The following is a 27,103-nucleotide window of genomic DNA, read 5'->3' on the forward strand; positions in this document are numbered from 1 at the left end:
CAAAACCAAACCATCCCTTATTAATGTCCCCTTTTAGGATAACTTGAGAACTTGGGACAATTACGTTGGATTCTTTTTTCTTACTATGAATTACAATATATGATAGCACCTATAAACTTGCGTAACTGATAAGATATAGATAATGAATAATGTCTTTCAAGAATAACATACATATTAGATCACTTTGTAGGATAGTTGTCCTTATTATATGACTAATATCAATATCGCTGTTATTTTTGCTTGGGTGATCATATATGCTAGATGAATTGATCTTATATATTTACACCCAGTACAATAAGAGGAAAACAGCTAGATCTGATATGACTGATTTGGGTATGCAAGACTTTGATGTTCAATAGCTTTCTCTGACTTGAATGACTGATTTTCAGTTACGCTATGTTCCTACCTCAGAGCAATTAGCAGATATTTTCACTAAACCCCTTGGTCCTGACAAGTTTGTTAAATTCAGGGGATCTATTGGTGTAGTAAATAGATTGAGCATTAAGGGGGGGTATTAAAATAACCTTCATGTTTTCACTCACACAAAATGCCGAGTTGCAAAAAAACGGCGAGTTGCAGAAAAATGACGGTAGAAACCCGCGATTTGTAGAAGATCAGACGTGAGCCAAAGAAACCTGCGATTTAAAAAACGTGAACTCGGGATTTGCAGAATGAATTTCAGATTTCTCAGAACAGAAACCCTAGACGGGTTGTAGAGAAAATGGCAGAAATAATTTCGAAATTTAGAGCAGATAATTTCGAAAGAAATTATAAACTATTCAAAACCATTTGAAGCAATAGCTCTAATACCATGTTACAAATGTAAATGGCGGAGAATTTGAATGAATTAATCAGAGATCAAACTGATCTATATATACAAAGAGGAGAGTCGAATAGAATAGAAACATTCTATTCTAGACTATACTAAATATTAGAAACATTCTAATATTTACAGAGATATAATAAGATACAATAGTGAGCATTAAAAGGAAACATGAAGGTTATTTTAATAGCAATAAAAGATATGCTATAATATTGTTTTATAATTGCTTATAGCAATTGATTTTCTGTCTCCGATACAATCTTTCAAATCATGCAATCGATTTCTACTTATTGTTTATAGCTATACTTACTATATCTAATATGTCAATATGCTCGTGCCATTTTGAATATGCTGTTATGTCTGATATAATCGACTAATCCTTGCAACAATGGCGCTGCCTCTGATCTTACTGTTTATTTACTTAGATACAGATTCATCTTGGGAGGCAGAGGCTTCTGCATCGGAGCCAGAGGGATGCGAGATGCGTCCAGAAGCCCTACGGATGCTGGCAGGAAGCCAGGTGCAGGCTCCTGGATGCATCTGGAAGCCAGAGACGCATCCAGGAGCCTACGGCTGGCTTCCTGCCAACATCCCAAGGCTTCTGGATGTATCCAGGAGCATCCACGGGCCTAGCCAGGCATTAAAGTAAAAAAAAGAACTATTAAAAACGTTTTCTATGACTGTCTGGCAAACAGGTCCCGATAACAGAGCATGCATACAGGTCAATAATAAAAACAATTATTATATCCGATTTGAAATTTGTACTAGGAGACCATCGATATTGGAGAATCTGGCAGATTTGGTGTTGTTCCAGATTAGCACCTGTGTATTGAGAAGACTGTCTAGCAAATAGGTCCCAATAATAATATCATTTTTTATAATATATTTATTTGCATATATATATATATATATATATATATATACATACATATATATATATATACATACATATGTATATATATATATATGTATGTATATATATATATATATATGTATATATATATATATGTGTGTGTGTGTATATATATATATATATTTTAAATATATATATATATATATATACACGTTTCCTCCAGCATCCGCATCCAAAAAAAATAGAAATCCCCGCATCTCGTATCCGCTTCCGGAATCCGCATCTGAATCAGTAACTTAGTTTATTTATGCAACCGGTTAATGCCAAGAAGGCAATCACTCAATTGAGCAGATCCAAGAATGGATAAGAAAGAGATTAAAGGTTCTGATGATTATGGCTGAAGTGAGTTTGATCGCTTTCTTATATCTTGCAAATTAGAATGATAGCGTGCACCCCAAAATACATATCCAATGTCTATTCATAATCACCTTTTCCCCTTATATGCTAATCACACCACATAACATATAATCAGTTATCTCATAAATACCAATTAGTCTTCTTCTCACTAATCATTCTCTTCTCAAGTCATAATAATAGATCACTGCCATTAATCTTCTAACTCATGCCTCTTTATAATTCCATAGGTAATGATATGGATTATCATAATTGCTGCCCACAATATAGATTATTCATATGTTGGTACTAATCATTGATTAACCAAATCAATATGCTTGACAAATCATCATCATAACTAACTATTTGATTAGTCAACTTTTTGTTACGTTGATATTACAAATTGCCGCTTTGCCAAGGTGCTTGATTGGTCATTAATAATGCTTTGATGATTGTCATTTGATTAGTTAGTCCCTAGTTTATATCAATTATCATTAAGGTTTTCTTTCTTTAATCTATACTTAACAAGATAACTACTTTCTTCTACCGTAAATGCCTTAATCAACATGGCTAAATATACTTAATCAATGCTGTCTTGTCTTCATGTATGCTGGCTGTCCCTTTGTTGAATTCTCATTGTTGGCTGCAATTCCATGATGATGCTTACATGGCTCTCAATTAGTCCTCCGTTATTAATATCTTGGCAATGAACACCTGATTATTGATCTCCTTCTAATTGTATATAGAGTATTAGAACTGAGATACAATGGTGATTGCTTAACAAGCTTTCTTCATCTGATGTATGCAACCGATCTCCATAATAGGATTCATGCTCAAAACTTCTTCTTTTCTTAAGATGCTCAGGATATCTCAGAGGTAATTGTCTCCTTGATGAGCTGCCAATGATGATATTGATCCCCTGCATCTTCTCCATATGAGACTAATGGTCTTCATCCAATGCTCTCCTTATTTGGTGTCATGTTGTTTACTCTCTCTTTGGAAAGACGATCATTGCCTTGATGGTGTGGATGTAGACATCATTCCTCTTGGACTTTGACTTATATCTTACAATGGTACCAAAGAAAATTGTCCTATTCATAAGATTTCATGATCTTCCAGATATTTTATTACTATACTTATCCATTTTCTATGTACATTTACTTCTACCTACCTATAGGTGCTCAAGATCTACCACTCCTTGACCACAAAAGCATTCCGTTGCTAATTATATTATTAGTGCATGGATGGGGATATCACACACAAGGGATGCTACCCCTTGACCCCATTATGGGCAATGGCCTAAAATTCCTATGTGGGGAACTGCCCCTTGACCCCATTGGGACCTCCACTCCCAAATTTCTATTAGTTTTTAGGATCTCTTGTCAGGTTAATGATTTTGTTTCAATGAGAGTGGGAAGGAATTAGGATATGACTCTTGAGTGTGCCAACTTAGATGCTGTGGTTGCACAATTTGCCATTAATCTCTTTAGATGAAACAACAACTACATTTGACTCTGGTGGAAGTGGCACTGTAGCTCCTTTAGAGGTTGTACTCATTTTTTGGTCTATATTGAAATCTAATTTGGATTTTATACAACAGAAATCCATTGTACCCTCTACAAGTTTAGTAACACGTGTTTTTGAAGAATATTTTAATATATTAATGTATATGTGTTTTATAGTGTTCAATAAAATCTCCGAGCCGTTCCCCATGTTTCCCCTGATCCCTAAATTTTATAAGTTTTTTTGGGCTTGCAGAGATATTGTCCAGTAAAGTTTTTCAACAATAATGAAAACCACACATTATTTTGATATTATTGATGCATCTTATAGTATTGTAACATGAGATATTATGGACCATTTCTACTAGGCATAATACTCCTTCACCATGTCACCTATTTTGAAGAGAAACAGAAGAAGCCGTTGCCAAAGTAGATTCTTGTTCATACTCCAATACAAATTAGTTTATCAATCCTCAGAGGGTGTCTTCTAATAGAATAGCTGCTAATACAACAGAAATCCATTGTACCCTCTACAAGTTTAGTAACACATGTTTTTGAAGAATATTTTATAAAATTAATGTATATGTAATATTATAGTGTTCGATAAAATCCCCGAGCCATTTCCCATGTTTTCCCTGAGTCCTAAATTTTATATGTTTTTGGGCTTCCAGAGATATTGTCCAGTAAAGTTTTTCAACAGTGATGAAAACCACACATTATTTTGATAGATATTATTGATGCATCTTATAGTATTGTAACATAAGATATTATAGACCATTTCTACTAGGCATAATACTCCTCCACCATGTCACCTATTTTGAATAGAAACAGAAAAAGCCGTCACCAAAGCAGATTCTTGTTCATACTCAAATACAAATTAGTTCATCAATCCTCAGAGGGTGTCTTCTATAAGAATAGCTGCTTTAACTGTAGAGTATATCAATCGTAGAAATACAAATGGAAGAAATCCACATGGACACCATCTGAACAAACTTATAATTTGGCAAAAACAAACCAGCAAGGACTAAACATTTGAAGTTGAGACACAGAGTAAGGTAGCAAAGATGTCAATTATGAAAAACAATGTACCACTACTTGAAGCATGCCTTAGACTGCCATGTTGTGCTACACACTTACAAAAGCATTACATCAATAATGAGCAATGTTCTAATATTCTGATTTTAACTTTGGTAAAATTTCTGTTTAATTCGAAAATCGTGTCTAATATAAAATCTATCATTATTAATCTAAATTTTAAGGATTTCAGGAATCCTGGTTTTGGGAAAATAGAAGGATTCAACTTCATGAAAGAAAAACAATGACATTTTTTTATGAATTTTCCACATCCTTATCTTCATGCAGTGGATAGACTAAATGATAAAATGCATACCTCTGGTAGGTCATCAAGGGACAAAAGAGCCATATCAAAAATTTTACGTGCCAAATCAATGTTACCAGCTGCTGCCTCTATTGATGCATATGCCCCACAAAGTAGTAAATCCTGCATCATATACATAATTATAGACTTCAAAATCAGCATTCCTATCCATGCCGTTTACTGTCTAATTTGATATCAAAACAGTCCTTTTTCAAGACAAAATGCACAAACCAGTAAAGATGAAATGACAAATAGCTTTTTTGAAAATAATAATGGTTGTAGTCATGCAACATCTCAATAATTTCTACACTAATGGGAATTTATTTGATTGTTTCATGACATTAATGCGAATTTGTTTGATTGTTTCACATGAAAAGCAGTTGATTTACAAATAAAATTTTGCATTATAACGAATTCAAAACAAAGGGTATAAAGTATGTACTACAGAAAAATGACCTCTGTCCCAAGACTCTTACACCCCACTTTTTCACTTACATTTGCTTTTAACCTCTTTGTAAATGTGTGAGTAAACTTGCATGCAAGAATGACTTTTCAGAAGGCTAATGTTTAGATATGAACTTATGTAACTTGATGTTTAGATAATTATAGTGATAGATATTTGCAGTTAATGATTATAATATTATGTATATGATGGATTAACTATCGTCATGATTTACTAAGTTGGGTGCAGGATCCACTTCGTCCTTGCAGATGAGAGGAAGCGTTCATTTGTCATTGTTTTTTACTGGAATCGAGAAAGAGGAGGCGAATCTGCTCACTTGGAGAGGACATACCATTATTATGAAAGGTTAACCTTGTTCTTTCATTCATGGATTGCTTCAAACTATCATCTTCTTCTTCTCATTCTGGGGGCTGAGTGCCAAGACTATATGAAATAAAGAGAGAAGTGCTGGAGATGTATTTTAGTTTCTGATTTCTATATAGGGGAAGTTAAAGAATTTTGGGAAAAAAATTATATTTGGAGCTGCAATGACAGTGGTGTGAATGCTGCTAACCAGTGCATGGGAGTGCTGCTAACCAGTGCATTATATATTTCACTATTCATTCTTTAGACATGTCTATCAATCGTATTCTTATGTTATTCTGATCGTAATATGAATGCAAGTATCACTATAGCTGCATACTGTGTTTACATTACTCTGTTCATTTAGAAAGAATATTATCTTTCATCTAAGTTGCCGGTTCGGATTCTGGTTCAGATGCAGGTTTGACATTCAGGTTCGGAATTCGCTCAAAAAAAATTGGGCTGGGTTTGGGTTCGTTTTGGGTTCATCCGTACAAGATTTTTTTTTTAAAATAATTTTTTTGATATATATGTAAAAATATGCTGCAACAAATAAGTTCATACAACACTATGCTAATATAAAGCAATTTAGCAAAATACACCACCACATATATTAACAATTTTCTCCGTATGACTGTGACAAAATGTCACAATACACAACCATATAAATGTTTCGGTTCAAAAACTTTAAAACACCAATGTCAACAATACTAATCAGTATTCAGTCATAGACTCATATGTGATCAAATATCCATGTATCATAAAAAATCATTAAATAGTATCCAGACCAAGCCAATAAACGGGGACGAGCTCCTTCCAATGGGAACTAGACCAAGCCAACAACAAACATACGCATCTAGACTGCCGCTGCCAAAAACCCCAAACTGTCACTGCCAAATGCAGGTTGCAATATGGAAAATCCCAAACAGTGTCGTTTTAGGTTTTATGTAAATAACTACCTAAAACTGAGTTGACAAGTCAATAAGATGACGTGGCCTCGAAATTTGCCCAAATTTGTTGTTTCACATTCCTCCCCCAGGCTCTGTTGACAGCAACCAAATCCGCTCAAAATTCCTCTGAATTCGACCAGGGTTCGAAACTACGAATTTTTACAAGGAACTCTGATGGTAACAGGTGAATTTGTAACGATTTCAAACTGAATTCAAATTTGAGCGAATCAAATGTCGAATTTCCTGGTTTTTGAGCAAATATGGTAACTTAGTATTTCATACATATTGGTGAACACATAAATCTGAGTGTTACATATACAAATGGGAGAACATACATGAGGATATATAAACAAATATGGAGTCTAAATTCAGTTCATAATGAATATGCAACTAAGCTGTTCATGAATGTGCAGTGACAGTATAAAACTCAAAAGTTATAAATATGCATGTTATGGTATGTATTTAGTACTTACAAGTATTACATATGTAAAAATAAGGATTCCTTAAAAATATCAGATTTCCACAATCCATTTCTAATATTAAATTTTGTTTCTGGATTCGATTGTGTAAATCTTTTTACATCAACGTTTGAATCACACTCCATGATCCATCATTAGGATGAGACCAAAGGATAACAAAGAAAGAAAGATATGTAGACTAGCTAGAGAAAAAGAAACAAAAGGGGTAGGGAGACAAAGATCAACACGCACAACAAAGTAGAGAGAGAAAGAAGAAAATAGAAATAAAAGACGAGAATAAAAATAAATAAACCCACATAAGCAACTAAAAGTCTAAATATAAAAAATTTATGAAAACTGGAAACTAAAGATATATAATCAATGAAAAATATAATAAAGGAAACAAAAAAAAGGAAAATAAATATAAGCAAAGAAATAAAATGAAGTAAACTAAAGAATACAATAGAATTACAAATAACAAAGGAAAAAGAAATAAAAGAGGGGCAAGAATGCAATAAAAAGGCACATCGCAGTTTATACACAATATAAAAAAGGAATAAGAAGCAAATCAATGCAAGAATGGAAAGAACCACAAAACTAAACAACAAAAAGAAAAGAATATAAACAATGTCTAGTTATAAAGTATAGTACCAAATAAATTATATATATATATATATATGCACAAAATTTAATAACACAAATGCATAGCTCTTACATATATATATATATATATATATATATATATAAGGAATACTGTGAAATAATGATATAGAACTAATCGTACTAGAAGAAAATAAATAAATAATAATATATAAAATGGAGTATGTGCATATATATATATATATAACAACTAAAATAATAAGAAAAAAAGGAAGAAATTAAATTAATAACCAGAACTATATAAGAATGAATAAAAGAAATAAAAACAAAAAATGAAATAGGAATGAAAAGATAAAAGACCAATAAAGCACCAAGATGAGAAGAATCCAAAAGCCACCAAAGAGAAGAAAGAAAAAGTAAGAAGGGAAGAAAAAGAGGCAAGCCAATGCTACAAAGAGGAAATGTGACATGCAAAAGGAGCAGGTGGGGGGAGCATGCACACAACCTGCAAACTAGGCGAGGAGAAAGAACAAAACTGAGAAAGAGGACAAGCAGAGGGGGCAGGAGGGAGCACGCACACAACCAGCAAACTAGGCAAGGAGAAAGAACAAAACTGAGAAAGAGGACAAGCAGAGGGGGCAGGAGGCGGGAGAGCAAGAAGCAAGCCAGTGCAGAGGAAAACACAAGAGCCAAAATAGACCATCAAGACTGAGCAAGGTCTCAAGGAAAATGGTGCCTGATAGAGGTTGCCAAGCGAGGCTTAAGGACCACCCATCATCTTGGTTGAGGTAAATAGGGTCGTAGTTAATTTCAATGGCCTCTTTGAGCTTCCTCTTGAAATAGGTGTCCTCCTCGGAAAGGTCTTATTCATTATGATAGTTATAACACAAAGAGAGAATGGTTTTCACGAGGAACAGTTGTATCTAACTGGTTGTTTCTTTCACTCACCCACCTTGAAAGCATAACATTTTTCCCTTACTATATAAATATATATATATATATATATATACACACAAGTTCATAAACATGTACCTATATACGTATATGAAGTGTAAGTTATATAAGGACTATTGCAGGTATATTACGAATAAAGATGCATGAAAAGCCTGATGTTATGACTGGTTAAAGCCAGTAAGTAGCTGTTCATAACCAGAGATACAATTAATGGCAAACAACCCATATAAGTATTCTTTGGTTTCTGAAAAGATTCTGATGAACTAATGATTTTTTCTGTATAAGAAAAATCTTGCTTTAAAACCAAATTGACATGGAAACACTAGAGTTTTAGGTGAAGTTGTTTCGTTAAAACATCAGTCTTTTACGTTTGCAAGTCACAAAGGGAGTCACCAAATCATGAGTCCATAAGGGGTGGCATTGTTTCCACACACCATGAACAATAGAGTTAAAATATATTATGAGACTTAGTTTAAACTCTCTTGTATTATTGTAAAGATGTGTGAACATGTGGTTGTAGCCAAGAACCATAAAACTGCAAGAATGCATAATGAGGGTTCCTTGTCAGTACTATGAATGTAATGATTAAGCCAACTATAGACTTAAGAGAGTATTTTAAATTGAGTCTAAATCTAAATTAAAGTTAGAGAAATGGATGGAATGCATTTCCTTTTACATGTGCCAATTTCCGGACTTGTCTTTTTGTGCATCGAGTTGAATATTGTTCTTTGTATCCATTTTAATACTTGCATCCAAATTATTATCATACCAAGGTGATGAATGGAATACATTTCCTTTTACATGTGCCAATTTCTGGACTTGTCTTTTTGTGCATCGAGTTGAATATTGTTCTTTGTGTCCATTTTAATACTTGCATCCAAATTAATATCATACCAAGGTGAATTGGCGACTATATAATCCATGCAAAAGGAGGGCCATTAAGGTCATATAGCTTCTTGACCCTACACCAAGAAGGGAGGTGATCATACAATCACATTCAAACCTATATGATATCATAGTTCCACTGTACAAGGGATTGAGTGCAATAGGCCCCATACTTAACCATATGTCTATGTATTTGTGTTATCGTGGTCGTATGAAAGTAATTGTATATGTTGTGTCATACAATGGGAGAGGTTGTGTTGTATGACATGACCACCATGGGAAGGAAGAGTGCTTATGTCGTACATAGATATACTTGGCATTGTCATACAAAGGAGGAGGGTGCTAGCATACATGTCGTACAATATTTTAATATTGGTCGGTGTCAACACTAACAACAAAAGACCATGTCTGACCACCCAAAGATCGTTCAAAAGGGAGAGTTGCATTATGTTTGATTCTCATACCATAATGAGGCCTATAATACATTGTAGTACAACTCAGGAGGCCTACGGAACATTACACACACAAACTCAGGGAGCATTACAATTTCCAGACTACATTTGGGACACCACCAAGGACAAAAAGAAATCCCTTAGTCCACTTATGGGAATTCCCAAAACCAACAAAGTCGCATGGCCACCAAGGACCACCATACCTTTTCACCTTTATAAAAATCTAAGCCAATAACTTGAAAAGAGGAGAAAAATAAGGAATGGATAGAGAAGCCAAAGGTCACACCAAATAGTTTAGCATCTAGGATTGATAGCAATAAATGATGTGAAGAAATGCCCAACAACCAATGCCTCAGATTTGAATGTTCCAATTACTTAGTAAATTTGGTGATTTGGCTTTTCCTTTTGTGCTTGAGTCTTTTTCTCTTTATAAATGTTTTAGTTGTATTGACATAGCATTTATTTAGTAATCTACTACCTCCCAAGTTTAAACTTAAGACTGCATTTTAATTTTGTCCTCTCAATTTCTGATTTAACATTTCATCTGAATGTTCAATGTTCATTTGTTGAAGTATTAGCTTCATAAATTATGATTTTCAGATGTTTCAATGTTCATACTCTTAGGCTCTTAGCTTATAAGTTTAATATTGAATTTTTTTTTTTTATTATAAAATAACTATAGACGTTTCGTATGTTTTTATTAAAACAATTAATACTATATATTAGGATTACTGGGAGACACATCTCTGGACCCATGGGATGCGTCCTAGGAATGAGGATGTGTTTTTGCCTTTGAAATGTCTCCAAAGATTGCTAGGGTTCACGGGTACTCAGATTTTGGCATCTCCCAATGACTCAAAGTCACCCAAAAACAATGTTCACATCTTTTGAAATAAACTAGGGCAAAAGATTTGTTATAGACAAAATGCTAAAATTTGAGCAAAGAAATCTCCCATGCAGCTCAAGAAAAAGAAGTCCCCCACATGCCTTAGGAAATAGTATCTGAAGGAAATCTTCATAGGTCTTGACCCCAAGACCTATACTACTCTATATCAATCTCAACGTCGATCTAGTGAATACTTCACACAAAAGACATAACTTTACATAGCAATTGCCAATCTTATGCACCCATGAGTACATAGAATTTGCTAGCATGAACTAAATGATTCAAAACTTTTAAATATTACGTTAACCCATGGTTAAATGTTCTATCAGGAAGTCATCTTTTTTATCCAATTTACATAGATATGAGCATCTCCTACAGTGTGGATATGGTGCATCCCTTCCTTCGAGACAACCAGGGTCATAGTAATGAGCAACTATTTTAGTATTGATGTTAAACTTTACCATCATTCTCGTTTTCAAAGTTTTATGAATTGATATTTTCTAGAAATGATTAAATAACATTAAAAATTAAAAAGGATGCCATCTTCAATTACCTTAGTCTCCTTTTTTTGAAACTTTGTTGCACAAATAGCAATACTACTCCTCAACACCATCTCCTAGTAACTTTGTTATATATTCATATTGTATTTGTGAGCATGCAAATTAGAATTAAACTGACAATCAAAAACAGTATTTAAATATCATTATTTAATCCCAATGCAAACCTCTTATCTCTCCATGTAGATATGCTCTTGATATCAATACATGTATGCTTTTTGCTCATTCAAAAAATATCTACTTAATCAAACCTGAACCATGATTCTTTGATATATATTAGACTTCTGCAGACATGAATAAGTGGCCACAATTCAATCTCAAATCGATAGCTTATCATATTAAAGGTAGAGTGGATGAGGACAAGTGGCAACTATTATTAGTTAATTAATTTATTCACTTAGTTTTCAGATTTGATTTTGTCTTTGATAAGTAGGAGATGTTCTCCAAAATAAGTCAAACTATGATATTGCTATTAGGATTCAAGTGTGTAGTTTTTGAGTCGAACTCATTGACCCATGTTTTAGGAATAACGATACACAAGAACTCATCTCTTATGAGAATGAATGGAACACTCAGCATTCATTGCATCCAGGTGATTCTCACAAAGGTGAAGCACTGGGACTTCACAAGAGGTCACCCATCCCAATACTACTCCAGCTCATTTGTGCTTAACCACAAAGATTCTTCCAAGATTGAGCCCATGTTGCTTGCAACACAACTTGTGAAACTTTCAAAAAGTAATGTGCCTTATGAACCATTCATTACAAAGCCCCTTAAGCTCATCAATTCATAAGTAGGAGATATCTTCCACAACAACTCAAGTTTTGATATTGCTACCTAGACTCGACAATGTAATTTTTGAGTCAAACTCATTGGCCTATGTTTCATTAGTAGTAGTTTACAAGAACCCATCTCTTGTGAGAATGAATGGAACACTTAGTACTCGTCGTCTCAAGGTAATGCAGACAGAGGTGAAGCACTGAAACTTCCTGAAAGGTCACGCACCCCAATACAACTCCAACTCAAGCGCTCTTAGCCACAGAGTCTCCTCAAGGTTAAGCTCACTTTGCTTGCAACCCCATTTGCAAAACCTTCAACAAGTGTTGCCATATGAACCATTCATTACATCTGCTATTGGGATCGCAATCAAAGTGGGTTAGCCTTGGAGAAACTTCATCATTAAGTGTGCTTGAGCTGGTGTAGTCCCGAGATGGGAGACCTCCCAAGAAGTCTCAGTGCTTCACCTCTATGAGCATCACCTAGATGCAATGAGTGCTAAGTGTTCCATTCATTCCATGAGACATGGGTTCTTATGAACCACTACTAATGAAACATAGACAATGGGTTTGACACAAAACCCACATAATTGAATCTTGATTGCAATATAACAATTTTACTACCTATCAAAAATATCTCCTACTTATAAAATGATGAGCTCAAGGGGCCTTGTAATGAATGGTTCAAAAGGCACAACACTTGCTGAAAGTTTTACAAATGAGTTTGCAAGCAAAGTGGACTTAACCTTAGAAAAAAATCTGTGACTAAGCTCACTTTCCCTAGAGTAGTACTGAGATGAGTGACGTCTTAGGAAGTCTAACTATAACATCCCAATTCTCCAGCCTTAATTAATAGCTATCACATCATTAAACACGGTTACTTTACATAATTCATGAGCATGAGAAGGCAGTTATACAACTAATTCACATGTTCATATGAAAGAGATTAACGGTTACAATCAATTTAACTGGAATATCTTAACTAGCAATTGAAGGAGTATCCAATCAGTAAATATGATGAATATAATTGCAATTGTAACTAACCGTTACTTAATGGAAAGATAGGTCTTTTTCTATTAAGTTCAAGCGATCAATGCTAAACAAAATATTTGTAACTGTCACATGATTAATTCATATTTAATTGAACTTGAATAACAAGATAATTAAATACCCGTTAAAAGTAGATAACTTGAATGCAGATCATATCTCTGTCTTGGCATCTGGTGGAGAGAAGCATTGCCAAGGGCTTAACCTCCCAATCGCGGACCCTTAAGTATCCCCACACAATCTCTACTGAGAAAGGCCCTCCCTACCCTAAGATTAAGCTTGGGACACCATAGTCCAACCACTAAGCATCCTAGTGTTAGAGTGTCAACCCACCACTTAACTTGACAACAAGACCTATACAATAGACTACCTTGAGCTAACTTAGTTTTAAACACTTTTATTACTTGCTTATTTGTATCTGATTTTTCTCTCTCTTATCATGCAGGGATAACCCATGGTTCCATGGTTATCAATACACACCCTTCATCTCGACCATGTTGGTCTTCCCTAATGAATTTCTAGGGTGATTGTCTAAACATGATATAATTACAGCCAATGCATTCTACCTGACCTAGGCCTGTAGCTTTTCAAAAGATTCATGATATATACTTGTAATTTATTCTTGCCTTTTCGTAAGAGTGATGTCTCCTATCTCATAGTGTATATAGTAGATACCTTTGTATAAGCTTAACTGTTGGAACTTATTCCAACTTAAATAATAATTTTGACATGAAGATGTTTATACAGTTAGCTCAATCTGGAGCATATTTACAATCTTATACAATGAAAACAATAAATCATTTCAGATCAAGGCTCTATCAATACTAATATTACCTTCCTAATTCGAGGCTAATATCTACAAGCCTCTTATATCAATTTTAAAGCGCATGAACAAGCAAAAGAATTTCATGACCTGATTGTAATGTCAATTTTTTGAATTGCTTAGTCGGTCTTTAAAAAATGTTGTTGAAAGCAAGACCAAGGCTGCAAATGTAGAGTAGAGAAGTAATGGAAATAGTCCTTAATGCCTCTCATGACACTTTCGTTCTTGTGTCTTCCAGTAGAAAATCCGAAACCGTATGGAGAATTTGTGCAAGAGAATTCTTGGTACAATGGTTACACACGGTGATGCCTAATTCAATATTTGAGGCACAAAATTAATCCAAGGCAAATGGAAATGTCAATTATGTGTGCTTGCAAGAAAGTATGATTTCACAAGCGAATTGAGATCGTGTAAAGCAATACGAAAATGCAATGCAACAATACGAAGTTGTGATAACTTTGCCATGATGTTTTTGCATGCTACTCCAAATGAACCATCGCACAAAATAGATAGATCTTTTCCTTACTCACCAACATGCAAAGTTACGAAAAAGAAAGTATGAAGGTGGCAATAAGATATAACCAAAGGCCATTGGCAAATATGTGGTAATATTATTAAAATGGACACTGAACAATATAAGACCCGATGAATAATATAGAAATGTGGCCACTCATGATAAATAATAAAATTATTGCCAAGGAAAAATAATAACTCATACTAATGCCTTAATATAAAAATATCATACTATACCTACCTACACTTATGTATGTACACATGTCTGTGTGTGTATGTGTGTGTGTGTGATATTCCAACAACGTATTGTGTATAAGTCATATATTAAGTGGGTGTATATGTACGTCTCATTCAAATTTACACATACATACATATATGTGTATATACATATGCGAGCATATGTAGATACTATGGTATTGTTATATTAAGACACGACAGATATTACAGGAGGCTCTAAGATCAGTCCAATTTATAAGGTAGCACATTAGTTCTTAGTTTTAATTAATGCTTAGTGATTTTATCTTTTATATTACATATATTGACTAGGTTAGCTCATGGTCGTCCCTAATATACTCTTGCTTGCCTAGCAGTTTATCCCTAGCCATAGTGGTTTAGCACTCATACCTATTTTCCCAATAATAGGTGATACCCATGTGCCCAATTCCTTTTCTGGCAATGCCTCACTCCCCCCCCCCCTCCGCCACCGCCGCATTTCTGCAAGTGAAAATTTATCTTGGTAGCAACATATTGCTTATCATTTTACAAAGTCGAAATTATCATAACATATGATCATATTAGCCATCCATTTCCAATTCATATATTGTCATAACAATTGACCAATATTCCATTTTCCCATGAAAACATGATGAATAACCAACAATTCATTATCACATGAAAGCACATTGAATAACTAATTTAATCCATCACTCAACTTCCCATGAAGCCTCAACAACTATAAAGGAACATTTAAAATTGAGCCAGAAATTGGGATGTAACATGTGTGCTCCAACTTCTTGAGCATCACCTAGATGCAATGATTGCTAAGCGTTCCACTCAATCTCATGAGAGATGGATTGTTGTGACTCATGAAACATGGGTCAATGAGTTTGACTCAAAAACTACAAAGTTAAAACTTGATAGCAATATCATGATTTTGACTTGTTAAAGATTTTTCCATTTCAAATATTTGTTATCTATTTTGAACTAAGTTGTCGATTCGGGTTCAGCCCTGGGTTCAAAGAATAGGTTCTCAAGTACCGCAAAATTTTGAAATGGGATTGGGATTTGTTTGGGTCCGTTAGCACAAAAACATGTAATATATATATATATATATATATATATATATATATATATATATGGACACATACACACATATGTAAGCAACCTATAATCATAAATTAAGATTAGAATGTCACGTAGTTTCATAAAAACAACAAAAACACCACAAACTTGTAATCATAGCATCATATTAACATCAAAATATTAGAATAATAATATTGAGTTCAATTATCATTATTTTGACTTAAAATAATTGGAACTTTATACTGAATTCTGATCATCTAGTGGATTATTTAAATCTTCCTCTTTCGTCAAAGGCATTATTTAATTCACAAACAATGCCAATGCCAATGTCAATGGGATGAGCTGCACCAATAATATTCTCGCTTTTCAAGCCCTCAAATGCTTATTATTTTTTTCACTATACAAAGAGTTTGTCTGTTTCTAAATAACATCCTGCTTGAAAAATGTTAATAAAGTAGCTTGCAACTCACTTAAGATATTGTTTAATGTTTAAATTTTTAAAATATAATTTATCACTATACACAAAGGAATCATTGTCAGCAATTGGATGTAAAAAAAAAAATATTGGAAGAATCTTGAGGGCTAGTTTAATTTGGTGTAGTAAATATCTGAAATTCAACAAATTTTGTTTGTAATGTTAAAGATCGTATTTGAATTCTGTAGTAATTGTTTCCTGCACTACATTATCGAATGTTTCTCAGTGGAAATGTGTGTGGTTTGCACTAGGTTTTCCTAGGTCTGCACTGGTTCGATCCACACGAAAGAGGCTACCTGGGTTCAAACCCTGGTTGAACCCACAGGCAAACCGGATCCAAACTAGGAACCAGTTTAAACTCTGGCCGCACCAGGGTCCCAGGCAGGCAAACCAAATTTCATAGATTTTGATCAATGAGTTAACAAATTTGATTTGTTCATTTAATATATTATGATCTTTATTTTTTTAATAAGTTATCTGTTGATAGTGGATCTCTTTATTTACTTTAAAAATTTATGGAGAAATGTTTTATTTCAATGAATTATATACTAAAAATTATTTCAACAATTTAATTTTGATAAAGTGGATTAATTAATAGAAGTGAATTATTTAGTGAATGCATGTTTGCTAGGAGCTGAGATTGGGGTGATGGGATGAAAAGTGAGCGACAGCTAGGTTTCAGTGTATACAACATTTGTCTTTTGCATTTCCTAAATTCAAGGAAAAAATTAGCCATACTGGAGATCTGTTCTGCCATTCATGAATCTTCATTTAATTTAGGCATAAATGTACTATATTAAACAATACAGGCAAATATTCCTCAGTTTATGACGAACACAGTACACCCAAGTCATAAAAATTAGTTTTAACATTAAGTTAGTTCCAACAACTGCCTTGTAGGATAATGATCATATGATATATCTATGTGCCCGTTATATTCATGATTATTGATTATTTAATATGGCGTCATCATTTTTATTATCTATAACTGTATATCACATATGTAATATCATACAGTATGTTTCTCTGTAGTATGTGATCATCTATTTTATCTGCAAATTAATTTTTATATGCATACTGTATGTGTTATCTGCACAGACTTGAACATACCTTGTCTATTCCATGTAACATTGAAAACTGTTAGTACCTTGAAGTAATGGTTTCTTTTTAAAAGCTTTACCCAAAATGACAAGGAAACTAGTTATGCCACCATTTTTCTAAAGCAACAGATGTCTAGTGCAAATTCTAGATTATTTTTGCATTTATTACATTCTTAATCTAGATGTATGATACTTATTGCACTACTAAAATCCTTGTACTAAATCATATGATAAGTCTGCATGACATACATTTGCTCTGACTGCCTTATATACAAAACCACAGATATCATACATTTTAGTAATCTTTGTGACTTGTCAGTATAGAACTAGAATAAACTGAGATTTACTTGCAGCTCATGAAAATGGCATGCTAAAATCACCTAGGTTATGATCTGCTGGTGCAATGATTGCATCATTAGATTCTTGAAAGAAAACCATATGATTAGTCTTCACAAGCCATGTTTTCTCTGACTACCATATAACAGAACAGCAAATATCATACTCTCTTCTAGGATTTTAGGGATCCTAGTGCTATGACAATATAGAACTAAACTAAAGTTTAAACTAATTTACATCTCATGAAAATGGCATACAACTTCACTTTGTGCTACTATCATCATAGTGAACTACTAAACAAATTTCATATATTGGGTACATGCTAGTACTAAATACCTGACGATTATCTTTTAGTAATTTTTTTGTGAACTACTAAACAAATTTCATTAATTGGGTACATGCTAGTACCAAATACCTGACGATTATCTTTTAGGAGTTTTTTTGCAAGAGCTCGTGATCCAGTGACTTGACTCATCCTAGAATTCACTTCAGCTGTCAAATACCCTTTAGTAATCAACAATGCTTCTTTCAAGTGACGATTCTGAGGGAATGTTTTACTAGCAAGTAGTAACACATTATGAAGAAATTTTGCGCAATCTTTTGCCTTAAACAATGAATCACCACTCCCAAAAATCCTTTCCAAATCAATTTTACTTGAAGTCATTTGCTTCTCAACTAAAGCATGTTGCACAATTTGTACTTCTTCACAGAAACGATCAGATAAAGAGTCCAGATCAGCAATTTTTCGCCTCCAGCTTGAACTATTAGTACAGCTCCTGAACAAAAAGACAACCTATCAGCATTCAAAGCTCACTAAATAACCTTGTACGCTTTCCTCAACCATGATAAAATTGGTCAGCAAGCAGTAATAATTAAATTAAAGAAGATACTCTTTCCTATCATACTTTTAACTACTACTACATTTTTCAATTCAGTTTTTCATAGCAAAGTGTTTTGTAACAGACATCAATAAAATACCAGTTGCCAATATTTTGAAAAATATTGCAGTTCCCTTCAACAATGAATGTAGGAATCAGAGTTTATATTTTTTCTATATCACCCCAAGTTTCTAGGGTGGGAACTGCAGGGGACAGGGGGGTGGGAGGGGCGCATTTTCAGGATGGCAATTTTTTTGCCAATTTTGTGTATGGCTAGGGGACAGCAAAGGGGACATCTACATAAAATATGAGGAAAATTTAAAATATATAAGGAAGCTTTAAATACTCATGAAAACATAGTTAAAACATACATATATATGTAATATTCATATGAAAACAGGGATAAAGCATGCAGAATGTTAACATATAACATTTGTGATCAATGATGCGCTCGTTTGACCACCAATATTGGTTGTATCGATTAGTATGTACTAGACATTCCCATTGATGTTCATTTCCAGGTCAGGCATGTGAGTTTAAAGGAGTGTGAGTTTATTACAGCCTGAAAAGTACAACCAGGTACAGGTTGTACCTCTTGCACACCTCATGTGATCTGCTGGGTATGACTCCTTCCATCTCTTGACACCTTTGTTGCTGTCTGGTCGTGTTGATGATTAAAGTTGCTGTGGGGTAATGTTGGGAGTGTTCTTTGATGTTTTGGGAAGGTGTCTGATGATTTATTTATTTTTGGCCGTTTTAAGTTTTAACTCTCAAACAGTTGAATATCAAACCTGTAATTAAGTTTGAATTTTGCACAGTGGCTTCTTGATTTGACTCTGATCATTCTAGCACTTGTTTGCAAGTAGCTCATTGATTCTTTCTGATTGGGGGATATTCTGTTAGTATTCTATTACCATTATGACCTACAACCACTTCTTTATGCACTACCAGGTTTTGGGTGTTTGTGAAATAGATTACAAAGTTGTTGTTCATATTTAAGAGTCCTTCTGGCTATGATTCAGCACTGTTTACCCTTCATATCAGTGAGAGTTCCGATGTTGCGGGCATGCAACCACTTGTTAGAAGCAAATTATGTAGAATAACATGTATGACACTTCCACACTATTACTGAGGTGTGGGGACCAATACAAAGAAATAAAAATGTTTTTTTTTAAAGCATTTGAGCCTTTTTTTTTTTTTACAAGTACAGGAAAAAAGGGGACTGCTGACTATCCCCAGGATGGTCGGGGGATGTCACAGACTCACAGGTGTCCTCAACTGACTTGGGTACAGGGGAACCCCCCTCTAAGAAGTGCCACTGTCCCCAAATTTCCGTGATGTTTCCTACAAATTTTCAGTATTTGGGAATGGCTTTTCCCCAACCCGTCCCCAGGACGTCTTGGAAACAGAGACATGTCAAAAAGTGCCAGGAATGCGTCGCCGGATTTCCTTGCATTTTTTATTAAAATATTGAATATATTGTGATAAGAAAAAGCCTCATCTCAAATGCAAGTATCAAAAGAATAAGAGAAAGCCTCCTCATCTCTATGTAGACTACAAATCAAAATCATACTACTGCATAAATATCAGGTTCAAGTTATGGATAATATGCCCTACATACAAACTGGAATATACATCAATGTTCATCAGGCGTAAAATTACTTTTCTGTATGTACTAAAAAATTAAACAGAATTAAAGAGAGCCTAAAGTTAGAAATCATCTCCAGTATGCTAAAATTGTGATAACCCAAAAAAAAAAAAAAACAAGATTTGCCTATGTATGTCAGTTCCATGCTTTTCACACGGAAGATATGATATAAAAAGAAACCACAAGTGAGTTGTTGAATTAATCGGATTTCTTATGAATGCTGAACTAAATCAGGTTGTTTGAAGCATACCTGAAACCATACATTAATAGTATGAAACCTTTTAAGTTGATTCACTCGAATCTTAAGAGACCGGGTCAGAGAATTCTTAGACTATAGGAAGCATTTCTAGTCAGTGGAGAAGGAACAGCCTTCCCAATCCACTGATCAGTTTAACATTACAAGAAAGCCTTTGAGAGGCAGAGTGCTATCAATGTGTAACTACGACATTATGGTGAAGCATGTGGAGTCACTAAGAGCACTATTTCACTGTGGGGTAGTGACAACTGTCAACTGGTGCTCACCATAGAGGCTATGCTCCTAGAGTGGAAGTAGTCATAATACCTCACTTAGCAACGAAGGTTTAGAAGAACAATATGTAATGCATCTTGATCATTCTGTGTCCTCAATACTTGGATAGTATACATGCTTATCCAAATTCAACAAATAATATGATTTTCTCTCCCAAGTCCATATTGGAGTGGCTACATGAAAGGAACAGTTTAAGATATTGTTTAGTGTTCTAGACCTACAAAGTGTACAAATTGATTGTATGGTCATTTGAATTCAAGACTGGGGCCGTGTGTGCCATGAACAATTTATATGCTAATTTACTAGCTTTCAGGTGCATGGAAACACTTTATTAAATTATTACGGTTAATCCTAATGAATGCAGAACTGATGTAATCATGCATCAAAATAAGTGATATCTGTGGAGGTATCTGATAGTTACAGATATCTGATAGTTAGCAACCACAAACAATTTCTCTACACCTGCATTATTTATTTGCTGGTACATATGTAGAACCAAAATGGAGCAATTTAAAATTTAATCATGTAAACTATCATTAAATCTTCTAGAATATATTTTTTGCCCCATTCATTAACTGTGAGTGAACAAAATGAGGTGAAGAACAGAACATTGGCAAAACCTTCAGATGGGTTCACAAGCTTAGTTTCGACAAGACTTCCAAGGAGGATTCGGGGTTCTCTGGAGCAAGCTACATTTATCCAACCTAGGGGTAAGTTGATTAAGGTAGCATCCAAGAAGCTTAATCTGGTAACGAATAAAAAGGAAGAAGCCGGGCTTTTGTCAATGGTTTAGCAATTAGCTCTGATAATGATATCACACAAGCTAGTAGATAGAAAGCATATTTCCTAATCCTTTCACCGCATGTAGAGTATACACTTGGTTTGAAACCATTTCAAGTCTTGCCCATAGGGTGGCTTTGATCATTATATACGGAAAATTACAGTAATAATAATATTCGGTCCTCATTTGGAACTCCAGAGTTTCATCCCTCTAGTTTCCATGGCCAAATTTGAGCATGCAGAAACATTTGATGGCCTTTCAAGGAAAGTTACACATCTAAGATAGGATAAAGTTTTTATTTGGAGGTCAAATGCCACAATGTGATGAATTTCTCGAGGGTGACAAAACTAAGATTAATACAGATCTTTCTACAGCCTTCGTGTTGATTTTGCAGGCTATTCTAAGGGACAAAGAGGTAATGCAAACCCTTACTAATTTCTCTGTGTCAGAATACTGAGGTGGCCTGTGCAATGTATTACTTGTGAGTTGTGACCAAGCTGGCTCCTCTTAAAAGGAAATTACCAAAACAATAAAAATGTGTGTTTTTGAGGAGCTCAAATGAAGGTTATTCTAGGCAATGATGGAGATGTTAGAAAATGCATTAGTTTTTTATCTATGGCCAATGGAATTTCGAGAAAGGAGTCGGACTGATGGGGCTTATAGCTCCCCTGCAACCACCAAAACAGACCCTAGAGTGTTTAGACAGGAAAGTAATCAAGCTGGCAGTGCAGGCCCTCATTTAGGAAGCAAAGCTTCAGCCTTCCTGATTAGTAAAAGCTCTGCTTTGAATCTGTCTGCAGTCAGTAGTTTTCCCTTTTTGGTTATGACATAGTTATGTGTGTTTAGATTGAGATTGATACATGTCAAGATTAACCATATGAGACCCTCCTGTTTGTAAGACTATGGGAAAGGATTGTCAAACTCAACCATTGGGACGATGAAGTTTGTCTTTGTAGCAATTATACATAGCTCTGAGCTCTGGAAAATGCAACTCCGGTTTTTGTAAGTCTGTGTTTGATGAAAAAGGTGTGGATCCAACCCGACAATCTATGCAGTGAAAAAATAAACATGTGCTTTTTTCCTTTATTTTGAAAAAAAGAGCTTTGTAACCTGAAGAATTAGGCAACACCTTTGATGTTAGCCTATTAAGACATGCTAAAATGATTACTGAATTGAGACATTGCCAGCGCTCAAAAGATTTAGAGCAAAAACATGTAACAGAGCAAATAGAATAGGTCAAGGACGATAAAAGATTAAAAATGCTGATCAGATACGGCTGAATTACAAAGCTGACAATAAAGCGCCATTTAATAATGAGAAACCAAGTAATGTAGACTAATTCATTATAGATATCACTGGCTTTGACTACCTGGAAAAACTATAAACCAATGATAAACATTGTTTCTGATGGAAAAAAATGTTCATAATTACATACAGGGTGATTGAAAATAAAATAGGAAAAAAGATTGAAAAAAGGTATAACTGGGTACTAACCACTGACTGATTGGTCCATCGCAGAAATCAATCAACTGGACAATCAAAGAAAAACGAACTTCATTACAGTGCAAACCAAAAAGATAATCTTTGATATCTTCAAATAAGACAACCCTTGAAAGCTGTTCATCATCTTCATTTTCTTCCCCATCATGATATATAGTATTCCCTGCTCTTTAGCCAAAATTAGAAAACAAAGTTAGCCTAGCAACTACGAGACAATATCACAATTTAAAAGTTCCTGCACCCCTGCAACTACAACTAAAGTGATAAATTGGGAGACAAAGCATGCACTTAATGATGACTAGACCATATTTTCTCTAACATGAATTTGATCAACTAAATTGGCAATATATCAAAGTGGAATTCATCAGAAATAGCTTATAGAAATAACACTATATAAACTGACAGAGGAGGTGAAGTACCAGACTTTGCATGGACTGGCATCCACTGCTCCCTATCTCGCTTTGCCTCTTCATCTGCCCATCTTTTCCAAATAAGAGGATCATTAACCTCAACCTCTTTACCAGGATTAAGATTCAATCCTAGCTTTCCAAGTAAAGATTCTATATCATCTTCTTTCTTTGAGTCCTCAGCATCTAAATCTTCATTGTCATCTCCTGGAAATAGCTTTTCTTCAAGTGCATGGTCTTCACCAGACAACTCTTTGCTAACTTTGGAGGGAGGCTCAGACCAACCTGTCCAACCTCCTGATTCTGTCTCTATCAGATTAGCATTAAGTAACTTTTCTGTCTGTCTTTGCTCCTCCTCTCTCTCTAGCCATACAGCCCATCCTAAAGCCCCATCTTCCCCTATTTTTGCACCTTCACTATTCCAGAAAAATTCAAATAATCTTTGTTTATTTGTTTCAGTCAGCTGAAGCAATGGAGGAAATAAACTATACTCAATCTCTGCCTGAAACAATCCAATAGCTAATTCCTGATGACCTGCCTGCCATTCAAACTTGCACAAGCTAACAAAAATATCCACGAGTGCTTGTTCAGATTCTACAAGTTCTTTACAACATAATTTTGACTCAACACTTTCACAAACCTGCAAGGGAACATCACAGTGTAAGATCAAAAAATGATTGCAAGTAATCCAGAAAATGTTGCATTTGTGACAACCCTATCAGTAATGTTACTAACGCAAATCGCACAATGCTTTAAAGTCAAAAGGAGCCTGTCTTTACTTCAAAACCAATCACTTATACTTGATTTTGAATAAATCTGCTCTTTCCACTGCTTGATTTGAAACTAGTAAAAAACTCAAGTTGCATAAATTGCTTTATTTTACTTTGGAATAATTTTATTCATTCATACTACATGGAACATAATTCTGGTTTATTTTATTTTCATTTGAAGAGCTATATTTTAGTAATATAGCTTTGTATGCAACTCTTAATTTTCCTTTTTCAAAAGCCACCACTCATTATTTTGGTAATTCTTATGTTTTGTTTTTAACTTGAATACTGTAGTAAGTATAACAACACATACATACATACACATGCACACACACACAATATAAGATGTTCTTCCTTCCACTGTCACTATAAGTTACACCAACATGCTTTCAGAGGAGAACACTCACTCATCTTTCAGTTCCTTCATAGGTGGTTGAATGCAGAATGCAGAATTAATTTAGCAAATAGAAAAACAATTTGCATGGATAATACTATAAGCCTCCCAGGAGGGAAGGCCACTCTAGTTCTACCAAACATTAAATGATAATGAATTGGTTCCACCACTCAAAAAATCATAGCGAATTCCTTAAGACTAGAAATAAAAGGAATTACTCCCATTGCTTGTGTTTCCCAATGACGGATTGAGACAATGACTTCACAAGCATTGAACCATTCCTGTTTGAAATAATCAAAGCACATCAAGATAGTATCAGCCATATTTCATGGACTATCATTGAGACTTAAAGTAATATGCAAAATCACCTATCTTAGTAAGTATTACAGAACAAATTGGCAATAGTTCAGAGAGATGCACAGCAGCAAACAACGGTAAAGCAAAGGACTATGGGTAGAACATTGAACCAATGGAAATTTAGATCCTCAACACTGTTAAGGGTGTCAAACATTTGTTTCCTAAACACTTTAAATGCATTTCCTGCTTGAGATAACGTGCAGCCCATGGAGTGTAAATTCTTATTTTCACTCCCATGCAGCTCTATGAGATGGTGCATGGCATGGAGGTTGACAGACTTCTTTTTAGAGTGCCCCATTGCAGGAGGGGGCTGTCAACTCTATCCTAAACTATTTGGGATTAATTAACACATATTAGAACAGTTGCTTTGTTGACTCTCAAGAATCAAACAATAATACTTATATATGCAAATCCATGTGTGAATAATATATAAAATGGAGCATTTGCTAATATGGCCACAGAATGGAAGGGTACATTTAATACCTTATGCAGCATTTCAAGTGCTCTCTTGAACCAAGAACTACAATTGCTTTGCCACTATTTTATGTAGTTTCTATACAGAACATACATGCCAGAACATTTATTGTGATCAAAGCCCATGCCCCTATGTAAAAACTAATTCAAAAAATAATTACCAAGTGCCTATATAGAACGCTGTGTGAAAGTAGAGTAACATTAATATTGTAGAACAGTTAAAGATTAATTGATATGAGTTCTCAATCTTGAAACTTTTCTCTTTATGCTTTACAAACAGACAGGCACTAAGGGTGGAAGAACTAAAAGGTATGCTGTGTTTGAAAGAGTCTTAAGAAAACTACAAACACAAACAATGCAAGGGGCTCACCACAATCACTACTGAATAAGACGAATTTGCCAGAGTAGTCACAAATGATCAAGATTAGGGGGGATCTGATTCTATGAACAAAGCAAGCAAGCCTAAGGTATGCACACAATCAATTCTAGACCTCAAGCAAGACAAATAATATGTAAAAGCAACAGAATAAAACAACTAAATCACTGAGCTAATAACACAACTGATAATTTGTTCTTCTATAACAAGCAAGACCTTATACCCGCCTCTGAGAAGGATTCGCCATGGATCTCTTTCTGAAACAGGGTTTAATAAATAATAATAATTAAGAAAATTAATAATATATAATAAATAAATGACATATTTACAAGCTTGTTATGTTTAATGAAAGGTCAAGGGGCATGTAGTTAAGACTTGTGACTTCCTCACCATATGATATATAAGGGAAAATATTTTTTTTGGAAGGGGACGTGGATGGAGCAAGGAAAATTGGAAAATAAACTATAGAATAATCAGGTTAGAATTGTTTAGGAATTCAAAAATAAACCTGAATTAGAAATAAACAGCAGCAATTAAGATTAGTTAATGAGCAACTAAAAAGTGGAAAAGAAGCCACTCTTCAGAATATATATTAAGCGTTAGAATACAAGAGGAAGCACTGACATTGGTTGTCACTGATGTCAAAACCTTAATACTGATACTCTATGGTATCAGTGGGTGCTTGACAGTTTTGGATGCATCTTGTTAGCACTTGGTAATGTGACAGGATTTTTTAGTGGTGCATAAGGAAGGTTCATGATGAAGACATCTTAGGTTTCCTGATGGATCAGCATATCGGCTACAACATATTCAAGACAGCATCCTATCAGTGGTAACAAGTATTTTATGTATCATCTTTTGGTCTGGGTTACAGTGCTCAAATGCCCTCGGCGAATGAAACATGAGTTGTAATATCCTAAGTCTGACTTCTTTGTGAATTGTATGGCAGTGTCTTATTTAATTGTAATATCTGATGCACCAGTCATGTCATACATTAGGTGTGAAGATGACATACGTGAGATCGGATACTGATATAAATAAACAACCTTTAGTATCCGAATTGTGTATGGGTGAAGTATGTCATGTCCCCTCTTTTGCGCTAGTTCTTTTGGCGCCTAGTT

General features: G+C 34.5%; 1 protein-coding gene across 2 annotated transcripts in view; it reads right to left on the minus strand.

Annotated features, from left to right (window-relative positions):
- LOC149541565 (uncharacterized) overlaps positions 1–27,103 on the minus strand; it is a 182,886-nt gene that overhangs the window by 64,625 nt on the left and 91,158 nt on the right. Inside the window, exons 4-7 of one of the 2 annotated variants that reach the window (XM_089796774.1) lie at positions 23,629–24,251; positions 23,199–23,372; positions 18,284–18,644; positions 4,962–5,072 (exon numbers count right to left, since the gene is read on the minus strand). In XM_089796774.1, coding sequence (XP_089652900.1) covers positions 4,962–5,072; positions 18,284–18,644; positions 23,199–23,372; positions 23,629–24,251 — 1,269 coding nt within the window. Of the gene's footprint in view, positions 1–4,961; positions 5,073–18,283; positions 18,645–23,198; positions 23,373–23,623; positions 24,252–27,103 lie in introns of both variants that reach the window. The other variant, XM_089796775.1, reaches the window with a different exon arrangement.

The sequence above is a fragment of the Cupressus sempervirens genome, chromosome 8 (genome assembly GCF_028749045.1).
Source record: "Cupressus sempervirens isolate cs-2001-9-10 chromosome 8, ASM2874904v1, whole genome shotgun sequence".
NCBI classification, from domain to species: Eukaryota; Viridiplantae; Streptophyta; class Pinopsida; order Cupressales; family Cupressaceae; genus Cupressus; species Cupressus sempervirens.